Source organism: Lissotriton helveticus, chromosome 11 (assembly GCF_964261635.1).
Source record: "Lissotriton helveticus chromosome 11, aLisHel1.1, whole genome shotgun sequence".
Taxonomy (NCBI): domain Eukaryota; kingdom Metazoa; phylum Chordata; class Amphibia; order Caudata; family Salamandridae; genus Lissotriton; species Lissotriton helveticus.
Window position 1 is genome coordinate 892,406,207 of NC_136072.1, and position 12,218 is coordinate 892,418,424.

The 12,218-nt window shown below is 42.2% G+C and overlaps 1 protein-coding gene across 1 annotated transcript in view; it reads left to right on the forward strand.

Annotated features, from left to right (window-relative positions):
• The window catches only part of SPRING1 (SREBF pathway regulator in golgi 1), a 53,548-nt gene extending 41,611 nt beyond the window's left edge, over positions 1 to 11,937 (forward strand). Inside the window, exon 6 of the mRNA XM_078667131.1 lies at positions 10,594 to 11,937. Coding sequence (XP_078523257.1) covers positions 10,594 to 10,677 — 84 coding nt within the window. The 3' untranslated portion in view covers positions 10,678 to 11,937. The remainder of the gene's footprint in view (positions 1 to 10,593) is intronic.
• The last annotated feature ends 281 nt before the right edge of the window (positions 11,938 to 12,218 follow it).

A 12,218-nucleotide genomic window follows, 5' to 3' on the forward strand; every position in this document is an offset into this window, starting at 1 on the left:
TTTTTTTAACAGTGGGCAATTGGTGTTTACTTTTTCTATTATTATGTTTTAATAGTTACAAATGCTCACAGTAAAGCAATACCTTTCTACATTGATCCAAGGTGTATAGCAACATAGTATAAAACCTTTCAATCAAAAGATAGCAAAAATTGGAAAATGTTACATCAGCAAGGAAGTTGGCCCAAATATGTTTAAGATGGAGATGACCCTTAATACTTTTAGTTCTGAGTATTGCTGCTTCAAGTTCCAAAATTTCACAGAACATAGACCACCAACTAGAAAATGGAGGGGCTGTGGGTTCAATCCAAGCCCTATCGATACATAATCGGGCAGTAACAATTGCTTTTGAGATCACCACTAAGTTTCTGGGATTAACAACGCATGTATGAGCCAACATAATATCTTTAGTAGATAGGTGCATATCATACCACAGGTGATGAGAGAGATGCAGAGCAATTCCAGGCCAAAAAGCTTTTAACTGGGGTTAGCCAGCAAACATATGAATGATATCAGCAGAGTAAGCACCACACTTAAGACAGCTGGTCTTACTATCAGAGTGATTCACAGCCCATTTACAGATTTTTTCCGGTGTATAATGGAGTCTACATATAGTTTAAATGCTGTAATTTGAGGCTAGCTGAGAAAAACAAGCGGTTGATAATGTCAAATACATTAGCAATCTCATCTGCTGAGATAGTCTCTTCTAGACTGCTGCTCCACTTTGCCGCATGCTTCATTGTCCCAATAGGCACAAAATCTTATAAAATGATCTGATTGATAACGTGCCACCAGTAGTAAAAAAGTACTTCAAGACTTCTGAGCCCTCCCCAACAGCTAAACATAGCTGATTACATGACCAGAGGTCCCGAATTTGTAAATATCTTTTAAAAGGACTGTTGGAGAAGACAATAACAAGTTTGAAGAGAGGGAAAAGTGTGAAGCCCAGACATGTCAAAAAGCTGGCCTATAGTTTTTAGGCCTAGTTTTAAGCAAAGCATGGCCACTGAATCATGGAGTATGGGTGGGAAGATAGTTTCCACACAATGTATGAGTGTACAGATTGCGCAGCATATTTAACACAGATTTACCCCTCTGATCTCGTAGAAGTCCCTAATGATCTTAAACTGGACCCGTTTGAAGTCATTCAGGCCACACCATCCCCTGAAAGAAACCCTAAAATTTGATCTCCGAGCCATTTGGTTACCCAGTACAAGAGAGATGGGTCATGATCCGTAAGCAAGTTCCAGATGCAGAGATCGAAATCAGCCCAGTAATGCTTCTTAAAATCTGGGAGGAGAAAACCACCTTGATTGGGCGGGAGTTTCATGTAGAGAATAGCTGCCTGGCTCTCTTGTAGTGCCAGAGAAACTGCCAATAGCCCCCTTAAAGCACTTAAAAAACTGAATTTGGGTCTTTTCAGTGGTATCGCCCTGAAAAGATTGAGACATCTAGGGAGAATATTCATCCTAACAATGACATATTGCATTGTTATATAATGTTACACTTGCCTGTTAAGCTGATTGGAAGATGTTTCCATAACCGCAGCTTGGCGCTAACTAGCTGTAAAAGGGACTTATAATTCAAGTCAACCATGGGAACCACTTTAGTGCAAATCGTAACCCCAAGATAGGTGGCTACTGGAGTGATTCCGGGGATCGGGCTCTCTGCATGAAAATTAAGCAGAACGTGAGTTTTTAAGAGATTAAGCTTATTACCGGAAACTGCCCCAAAGCTATCCGCCTCTACTGAGATTAGAGCGATAGCTTCACGGGGACCAGGTGAGTATATTGCAACATCATCAGCATATGCACTAATTTTCAATTCTACCTCATTGGATATTATCGGTCAAATCAGAGAGTTAGAGATAAGTAACCGAAGGTAGGGTTCAATACAGAGGGCGAACAATAGTTGGGATAACGGACAGCCCTGGCGCTTGGTCCTGTAAATACTAAATGGAGCTATAGCCATAGGGTTCTTTTATGAGGACCTAATTTAGGAGAGGAATCTGCAACCAATGCCAAACACTAACATCACTGTCAAGAGAAATGCCCATACTACTCTAACAAAGGCCTTCTCTGCGTCCAGTAATATCATACCCACCCTCCTGCCGGTAGTTCTAGCTACATCAAATACAGCAGCTGCTGCATTCGTATGGCTGGTAGTGTCTCTACCAGGGACAGAACCATGTTTTTGCGGTGAGCCAATCTTGCAGCAAAAAAAAACTCAGCAAAAATATTGGTATCTGCATTAATCCAGGAAATAGGCTGGTAAGATCCCTTGTCTTCTTAAGGAAGACTTTAATATTGGTGGATTTCCCGGAATTAGGAGCTTCACCCCCACAGTCCTTATGTAACACCGGAATCATAAATAGGGGACGAAGTGTTTCACTAAATCAATATATATAAAAATGAATGTATGTCTGTTTGTCCTTTATGCATTACTACACCATTCATCCGATCGCCATGAAACTTTGGGAGGTTGTTGAGTACACTTAAGCGAAGGTTTCTGGCATAAAATGTTTTAAAATATCGGCCCCCCCAGCGCCCTCATAATCTTTCGAATACTGATGTATGCACCAGATGGAAAAACAACAAATCGTGTATCCACAAGCACTCGAATAAATAAATAGAATTAAAACACCATTCATCCGATCGCCATGAAACTTTGGGAAGTTGTTGAGTACACTCCCGCGAAGGTTTCTGGCATACATTTTTTTTAAATATCGGCCCCCCCAGGGCCCTCATAATCTGTCGAATACTGATGTAGGCACAAGACGTAAAAACAACAAATCGTGTATCCACAATCACTCGAATAAATAAATAGAATTAAAACGACACTTTGAAATGTTTTCCATATTAAAATGAATAAGTTTCAATAAAAATGACACAATGTAAATTGAATGTTATCATTACGAGTTTCCTTGAATTTCCTTTCTTCAGTGATTGCAGCAACGCGCGACGGGTAAGCTAGTGTCTTATAAAGATCCAAGGGAATAACGTCCTCCCCTGTTGCCTTTCCTGAGAGCAGGGATTTAATCGTAAGCTCAAGTTATTGGATAGTAATATCCCTCTCCAATATTAGGCTCTGATGGTGCTCCAGGTGAGGTAGATTGGCCCTCTGTATATATTCATCAATCTTGGGCTTTATCCTTAAAACACTTTTTTTATTATTATTATTAAATATTTCTTTATTAGTATAATGATCAACAGTGTATTCAAAAGTAGTTCGCGCAGGCACGTATTGAAATAGCTTGAACAAATATCTGTACATGCATTTAAGGGGTTTCAACATGAGCGTTGAACGATTTAGACATTTTACAGTCTTTCAGTAGACGTGTTCAAACCGTTGCGGTAGCATTAAAAATCACAAATGGTAAAGCATAACTCAAAATAACATGAAAAGAGTGCAAATATAATCATATGACTAACCAAGACATCAATGTGGTATGTCAGGAAGGAGGGAGAGAGAGCAACCGGCCCATCCTTAACACACTTAACAGCATTCCCAGGCCTCTTTTCGACAATCCAGGTAGGCTAACACCGTGCTGGTACATTGTTGTTTTCCCTATGTTAGCTTGAGCACGTTGCAGACTGTCCTCTGCTTTGCACACGTTTCTTTACAAAGTTATTTTGCTTTGTGCCACACTGTACTTTCACACACAACCTGCTTTTGTGTTCGCGTCCTGTTCTTTCCTGGGATTTAGTCTGCACACCGTAGACAAGGTCAAACAACAATGCCCCTTGTTATTCTGTTCTGGTCGGGCCCTAGCACCTAGACAAAACGCACAAATGCGTATAGGTATGCACGAATAGGTAACAACACACTTGGAAAGGGAGCTTTCCAGGGAACAGATTGTGACAGTACCTTAGATGTAGAACTTTCATTTGTGCATGCTAAGGTATGGGGTCTGCTGCCAAAAAACAGATTTCTTCTATTATGTAATCATTTTTTCTTCTATAGACAGGGAAGGAAGTTAGGTTATTTTGGCTTATAAAATGACAGCTCCTTTCAAGAATTAATGGACTACTTACTATGCTGACCGTATTTTGTGTTAATCATTTTCTTACTTATTGTGGCACTTCTAGCGCATTCTAGAGCACAATAGTTAAAATAAACATTTTTAACTTTTCTCCTGTCTGTCAGAACCTATTGTGGGCTAGTACGAGTGTGAGAGGGAAATGGTGTGTCCTGCAACCACAATTCTTGAGAGGTTTGGGGGGTTGTGGTTCTGGGGTGTCTAATCACTTGTGCCTCCGTGAGTGAGTAGGAAGGCAAGTGAAATAATATAGCTAGTAGGTCCCGGGCTCATGGGTACTCAGGTGGTGGGATGGCTCAGTCCCTGCCTACTAAGGTTCTATGATACCAAGCATAGTTCTGTGACTCCGCAGAATCCCTGCAACAGATTCACTAGCTCAAGGTAAATTAAAGGCTAACCTGGGTTTTTAACCTTAACCGCTTGGGCTTGGTGAAATTCTGCATCCAATAGTTGGAAGCGACGCTTAGAGGGCATCTCTCTATCATGCTTATTTGCTCCCAGGATAAACTGTAAAGTAGCCCCTGCACATAAGCCTTCATTGTGTCCCATACATCATGCAGCTGGGCAGAGTCCTGATTAACTGCTAGCTATAAAATCCCTCAACTGGTCAGTTATACAGATTGGGTTGGAGAGAAGTGTGCTGGGGAAGGTGAAACTGAGTCTCTCTTAAGTAAGGTCAGGTAGCCATAGTTAGCAAGACTGGGTTATGATCTGATATCATCTTAGGGGACACCTCTGTATTAACGTATTGATTCAGCTGTTGGGCCATAAAAGCCATGTTGATTCGAGAATATTGTTTATGGGGTGAGGAAAAGTATATAAACCCAGGGTTGACTGGATAGAGAGTCCTCCATACATCTACCAAACCGTGCACACGCAATACCTCCAGGATGGAAGCCCTTGTTTTAACCATACAAGAATAGGCATTATGGTTAGTAGTATCAGAGAAGTAGCTAATAACCCAATTAAAATCCCCCAACTATAAAAAATCCCCTGATTACTCCAATAATTCTAGATTCAGCTGGTCTCAGTATTAGGGCCATGTACGGTACATATAGTAAATTTTATTGTAAAAATCATCAGCTGTGTAATCGCCCACCTATCTCTAGAGTCGGAGGCAGTTTTAAGAACTGTGTACTCCAGATAATTGGCACATAGTATGGCGACCCCATGAATCCGGGCCGTTTGGCAAGTGCTTATAACAATATTCTGCCACAGCTGCCCGAGAAGACCTTGATCTTTTTAAGCAAGATGGGTGTTACTTAGACACACTATATGAGATTTAGAAGCAGAAATTTTCTCCTTAACCATTAAATACTTCAGGGGACAGTTAATGCCAGCAACATTCCAACACATTATCCTTCAAACTGAGTCCTAATGCATCATTACTAACAACAGTTTGTGCTAAATTCAAATTGTATTCAGAAGTAACACTAAAATCCAAAAGAAAGCGGTGAGCACTACAACTCCTTTTTATTTTCTGCCGTCCCCAAAAAAAACACCCATATAGAGTGACAAAACCAAGCACCAATAATGATGACTCCCCCAGCCAATGGTGAAAATAATCACCCCACCCCTAAGGCCTTTCAGATCACCATGACAACCAATAGTGTGCTCATTGTCCCCCATACCCTGCCCCCATCCAACCATAGCAGAAAAAAGAATCATCTGAGGAATATTGCAGTTGGTACTCCGGGTGGTAATAAGTGTAGAAAGCCATAAGTAACAAAACAAGCATTTGCATAGTTGCAAAAATGTTTAAACAGATCTAGTTATCAATCAGGAGATTATCCACTATCCTTGCGACTTTTCTGAGAAGCCTGGTGGTATCTGCCTTGGAATGACAAAATGTTTGACCATCTCTCATAATCTTCAACCTGGCAGGTTACTAAAGGAAAACCTGAGCATCCACTGCTCTTAACTGATCAATCAGTTGTCTATGCTTCCACTGGCAATCCATAGTTAGTTGACTTACTATCTCTCTTTGTTAAGTCATACCTTTGCAAACTGATAGTGGTGCTGAGGGACGTGCCTTCAAATATATTGCCGGTCTGTAAAATATTTCCTATGAATATCAGAATAGGCAGAGGTTTGGCTTTGTCACTTTTGGAGGTGTCCCAACGCAACAGGAGCCGATGAGCATGCTGTGTTTGAGAGTCCATATCCAATCTGAGATTTAAAGGAAAGCTCATGCAAACAGCTGCACAATAAATTGTGGGGGTTCTCCCTCCTTTCCTTCTGGGATCCCAAAAACCCTAAACTTGTTGCAATGCTGGCGATTTTTCCAGGTCTTCAACCTTAGATTGAACCAGAGTGAGCTGATCCTCGTGCTCTCTTCCGTGTCGGCAACTCTTTGCTGCAGCTGTATGACCTGGGAAGTAAGTGCTGAGACCTTCCCCGTCATCGTAGCTAATGATTGCTGCAGTTGGAGTTTAGACGCTCGCACCTGTGCATAATGTTGGAGTGCCTCAGAGCGCCGGTCTTCCATCAGTTGGATTATAGTCGATAATGTGGGCTTGATAGCCGGGGGTACAGCAGTAGGTACACAGTTAGTATTTAATGCACCTATTCCCCTTGTTTGAGTAACTGCCATACCTTTGCCAACTGAAAGAAACTCAGTGTTTTTGGTGGACAGTTTGGCTATGATAAAAGCTGTCATTTCAATGGAAAATGTGCGGTCTGTAAATGGCAGTGTGCTACAGAAGGATGCTTTCGTACATAAATAATTGCCCTCCTCATGGCCATTAATTGTAGGTGGGTCACGAAAGTTTGTCGTTCTGAAAATTTGGTTGTGGTTCTAAAGATTGGTGAACACTGCTTTTATTCAAGGGTGCTCAGATGGAAGTAGTGAGTTAAATAAAAGCATGTTTCAAACAAAGGAGAGAGTAAGGGAGTTCGTTCACCCAAAAGTGAACTAGAGACTTCTCCTATTCCCCTAGGAGGAAATATGGCAAAAACAAAGGAAGGAGTATCCACTATGACTTAGAAGAACAGACGTATCTGGAGGATTGGTTCTTGGCAAAAAGAAGGAAATTCATCCTTTTGATAGAAACCCCTCACTCACCACCTAGTGGTGACATGCTTCATCATTGGGGTCCACCTTGGCGTCCTAGCGACACCAAGGTGTGCTACAACACCTGGACTACAGTGGAGCGGGTTGTGGCTGTAAGTGCAAAAAAATGTTAAAAATTGTCCTGGTTGTACTCAGAAAAAGTAATTTTATTTATAGAGCAACTGAACAATGTTTTAAAATTAATACTGGCGAGATCCTGGTAGGGAGGGTTACGACCCTGGGATCTCTATATGTGTTGGATGGTCAACATGTTTCTACCATAAGGGCTATTGCCCGGTATTCGTCAGGACCAGAAAAAACAGGTGGACAGGGGGTGCGTGCTCCCTAAAAAGCACTCCCGGCCTTGATCCCCTGTGTGCCTACTGGCAAAAAATTGCCAGTGGTAAATGCCGCTCAATAAAATAAGCGAGCTGGCGGGTTAAAACAAGAGACCTGTAAGGAGAGAAGAGTGGATAAAAAGTAATCAGGTATTGAGTGATAGACTTACTCTCCTGTAACGTCGTGCAGTCTCTCAGTGCAATTGATATATAGTGCCAAATAGGGTGGATGGTTCTCCAGATATACGTAATGCCGAGGTGAGGTGATGCTAGTCAACATCTATGGAAAAGGGGGTGCCCGCAAAATGCATATAGTGCTAGCACGACCCTGGGGGGGTGAGGGTATTAGATATAGAGTACTTGTGCTACACGGAACAGGTCTGTCACGTGGTGCTTAGGCTACTACCTGGATATTATATGCCGTGGCGAAACCTATTTCATTGCAGTGGGAGTAAGGTGAGGTGACTTATGGCATAGACGTAACTCGGTAGTGCTATATACATTTGTCAGCAACCGACTCAAAACGTGTAAGTGAATAACATTAGGTCAACAAACAGGGACAAACATACATGTAACACTGAAGGACACACTTAAGTTCAGAATGGCTAGTAAATATGCTTACTCCAATATGAGTACTCTGCGCTTCAACGGGCAGGGCGTAAGGTCAATGCCTGTTTAATCACAATTTCTGTAAGAGATAAACAGTGCGCGAGCGGTGTAAATCTCTGCGCCGTTCAGGGCGTTTCTAAGGGTGGCGCCCTCGTGGACCCGGTATATGGATGTGTATCCGGGACTTAGTCTTATAAATCTACTTACAGTTTCAGGCAGGTAAGATCAGAATCGACCTACTCCTCGCGTCCACTGCTCGGCTAGTGGTTCCGATGGCAGCAGGACGCGGTAAAGAGGAGTCGACCGCTTCCGGGTTTGGGCGCGGCCTGGGCGTGTCGGGGGCGGGGCTAGCAGTGCGCAGTGACGTGCTATCGGTAGCTAGGCTACCGTTAGGATGCAGCCAGCAGGTTAGGTGGTGGCACATCAACTAGCAGGGACGGTAGGCTCGCCATTGGAAGCTCCGCAGTGATGAAAAGAAAACAGAGCGTGGGGGCACGCCGGGACTTGCAAAGTGGGAGTAAGCAGCATAGTGGCTGTGGGCATATATAATTAACGCTGCTTTGAGACTGAAGACCAGTGTCCGATCGCTGGTAAAAGGAGTGCCTCACTATCATAAGGAGCCTAATTTCAAGGTTGTTGGGGGTGATATATTAAATTACACAAAGTAACCAAAATTAACCGGTTGGGTCAATTCGGAAAAAAACGCTGATGCGTCAGAGCGGATCAGTGGGGCCAAGGTGATTTATGCTAAGGTGTTCCGTAGTGCGAGGAACACAGGGCTTAACGTTCAGTGGAGCATGGCTTAGGAATATATTAGGAGTGTCAGGTGGCAGGGCTCTGTTGTTAACTCTGGGTCTTGGTGGTCCCAGAGATGGGGACTCATTTCAGGACCGAGTTCCATGGGATATTGTCGTTGAGCCCAATTTTATGGGAGGAAAGACGATAGATCCATCGCTGCTCTTTTTCAAAAAGTCGTGCTTGTGCATTGGGACCTGGTTTGATTTGCTCAATTACAGTCCATCTCATGTCGTTGGGTGTGTGATGGGCTGTGAGAAAATGATCTGTGAGCCTAGTGTTCGTTTTTTTGCATCGGATAGTGCTGCGATGTTCCGCTATTCGTTGCTTGACCTTTCTTGTCGTCATGCCCACGTAGGGCTTGTCACAGCTACATCGGATGAGGTAGATCACAAAAGTGCTGTTACAGTTAGTATGTGATCTTTGATCCCAGACTTTGCCTTCCTCAAGGTTAAGGGTTTTGGTGTTATTCGTGAGGTGGCAGACGCTGCAATCCCCACATCTGGAATGTCCGGTCACTGGGGGAAGGCCCCAAGCGTTGGTGATGCTTTGGTCGGTAGTCACCATATCCATTCTAGGTCTGGTGTTGACCAAGGCGTCTTTAAGGCTCCGGGCTTTTTTATAGGAAAAAAGAGGTTTGTCCCAATTGTGATTTCCAGTGTTCAGTATTTGCCAGTGTTTTCTGATACTTTTACTGACCTGGTTGGACACCGCATTATATGTTGTCACGCATGTAAGTGGAATCTCTTCCTCCGTTCTGGGTGTGTCCTCTAGGAGGGCTTGTCTTGGCTGATTTCTGGCCCTTTTCTGACATCTCCTTTTCCATAGATGTTGACTAGCATCACCTCACCTCGGCATTACGTATATCTGGAGAACCATCCACCCTATTTGGCACTATATATCAATTGCACTGAGAGACTGCACGACGTTACAGGAGAGTAAGTCTATCACTCAATACCTGATTACTTTTTATCCACTCTTCTCTCCTTACAGGTCTCTTGTTTTAACCCGCCAGCTCGCTTATTTTATTGAGCGGCATTTACCACTGGCAATTTTTTGCCAGTAGGCACACAGGGGATCAAGGCCGGGAGTGCTTTTTAGGGAGCACGCACCCCCTGTCCACCTGTTTTTTCTGGTCCTGACGAATACCGGGCAATAGCCCTTATGGTAGAAACATGTTGACCATCCAACACATATAGAGATCCCAGGGTCGTAACCCTCCCTACCAGGATCTCGCCAGTATTAATTTTAAAACATTGTTCAGTTGCTCTATAAATAAAATTACTTTTTCTGAGTACAACCAGGACAATTTTTAACATTTTTTTGCACTTACAGCCACAACCCGCTCCACTGTAGTCCAGGTGTTGTAGCACACCTTGGTGTCGCTAGGACGCCAAGGTGGACCCCAATGATGAAGCATGTCACCACTAGGTGGTGAGTGAGGGGTTTCTATCAAAAGGATGAATTTCCTTCTTTTTGCCAAGAACCAATCCTCCAGATACGTCTGTTCTTCTAAGTCATAGTGGATACTCCTTCCTTTGTTTTTGCCATTAAATAAAAGCATGCCTGCCAGACACCACTACTTACCGCTTCTTCGTGATGCATTTTGTTTTTGCCTTGGGGCTGTAGTCCCTCCATAATTTGTTATCCTTGCTACTGGGTCTGCTCATATGTTGTACAATAACTTTTTTTCAGGTGTGTAACAGCTGTTTGTACAGTTATTCCAATTTTGCTTCTTATTATTGATTTTCTTTCTTTAACAGAGTGTTCAACATGAGAACACCTACCGGGACCCATTGGCAAAGTACTGCTACGGGGAAAATCCACCAGAGCTTCTGCCCATTTGACTAATATTGTCAGAGTGGAAGGTTTGAAGTAGGACTGGGATGTCTCAGGATGCCACACTGGCAATGGGTACGGCACCATATTCGTCAAGAAAGACAAGATGGCACTACCCATCGGTTGGACAAGGGCCATGTTTTTGCAGGATGGATGAGGCTTCTGTTCTACACTTGTGTGGGCATGTTTTCCGTAAACAGTTCTGAGCTAGGCACCTATGAAACCGGAGGAGAGAATGGATAGACTTGTAATTCTTTTTGCACAAACACTGCAGTTTGAAATGGGATGTTTACATATTGCATCTTGTATTTATTAACTCCAATCTTTCTGCTCACGTCAGGGCCATTGAAGCAATTTGCCTCTGCCACTCTTCAGGAGCAACTAAATAGCCACATTCAGTTGCCTGAAAGTAATCACCAACGTCAACTGTTAATGAGGAATCTAATTCGAAGATACAAATGACACTTTATCATGAGCTCTGTAAGGACGATGATGGGATAAAAAACCCACAATTTAATGCACTCCGCCTGTTTGTAATGAACAGCAATGACGAATTTAGCAAATTATCTTGCAATGCTATTATGTTGAGTTTTTTTTTTTTTTTATAACACAGACATTTTTGGCATCTAAAATCTCAAGTCCTTTGCTCGAACAGCCCGTATGTGAACCTGCATCTCTGATTGACAAAGCACTTTTGTTTTTCAATAGGGAACTCTATGGAATATTGTTCAGGGACTGTGATGTATGTGTTTTTTTTTTATTTTCTGTAAGACCAATATCGTGTGGAAACACTATTGGAATCGTGGTTTATAAGTATATTTATAATGTTTATTTCAGGAACATGGTTTCAAATGTATGGGTGCTCTGCAGGGGGACACTACACACTAAGAAATGGAAATATTGGGCCAGAGGATAGGGACCTCCTATATTGTGGAACCAATTTAGTTTTACCAATTTTTTTTCTTATTAAGAGCACCCAAATAACTTAATGTTAAAAAAAATTACAATTTGTTTAAGAACCAGTAGTTTGTGTCAATTGTTCAGTTTAAATGCGTCATCGTTGTACATGTTTGGTCTGTAATATTTATTAGAGCAATCGCATCCTAGTACTGTCATTAGCAAAAAGGCATCCGAAAATGTAAATGTGCACTGTCACAAAACATGTGTTCGGTGCTCTTTCCTGACTTCATATCTTCTCGTCCATCAGAGTTGCTTTCATTCAATATTAAAGAAACCATGTTAATTATAAAATAAACAAGTTGATTACACTTCAGCAGGGGTGTGTAATTCCTATAACCCTTTTTTCCTGGACATACTGTTTATGGTCAAGGATGTTACATTTTTCTTATTTATTTAGCACTTTGAAGGGGTTGGGGAGTATTATCTTGTGACTGGGTACTTGGCCATACAATAATAGACTCATCATCCCTAATGAAGACCTTTTTCAAATAATATATACAGTTTCAATTTAAAGTCCAATTAGAGCAGAAAATGGATAATTTAAATATATGTATATAAAATAAATCTCGGTGCACGAAATATCAAGTTT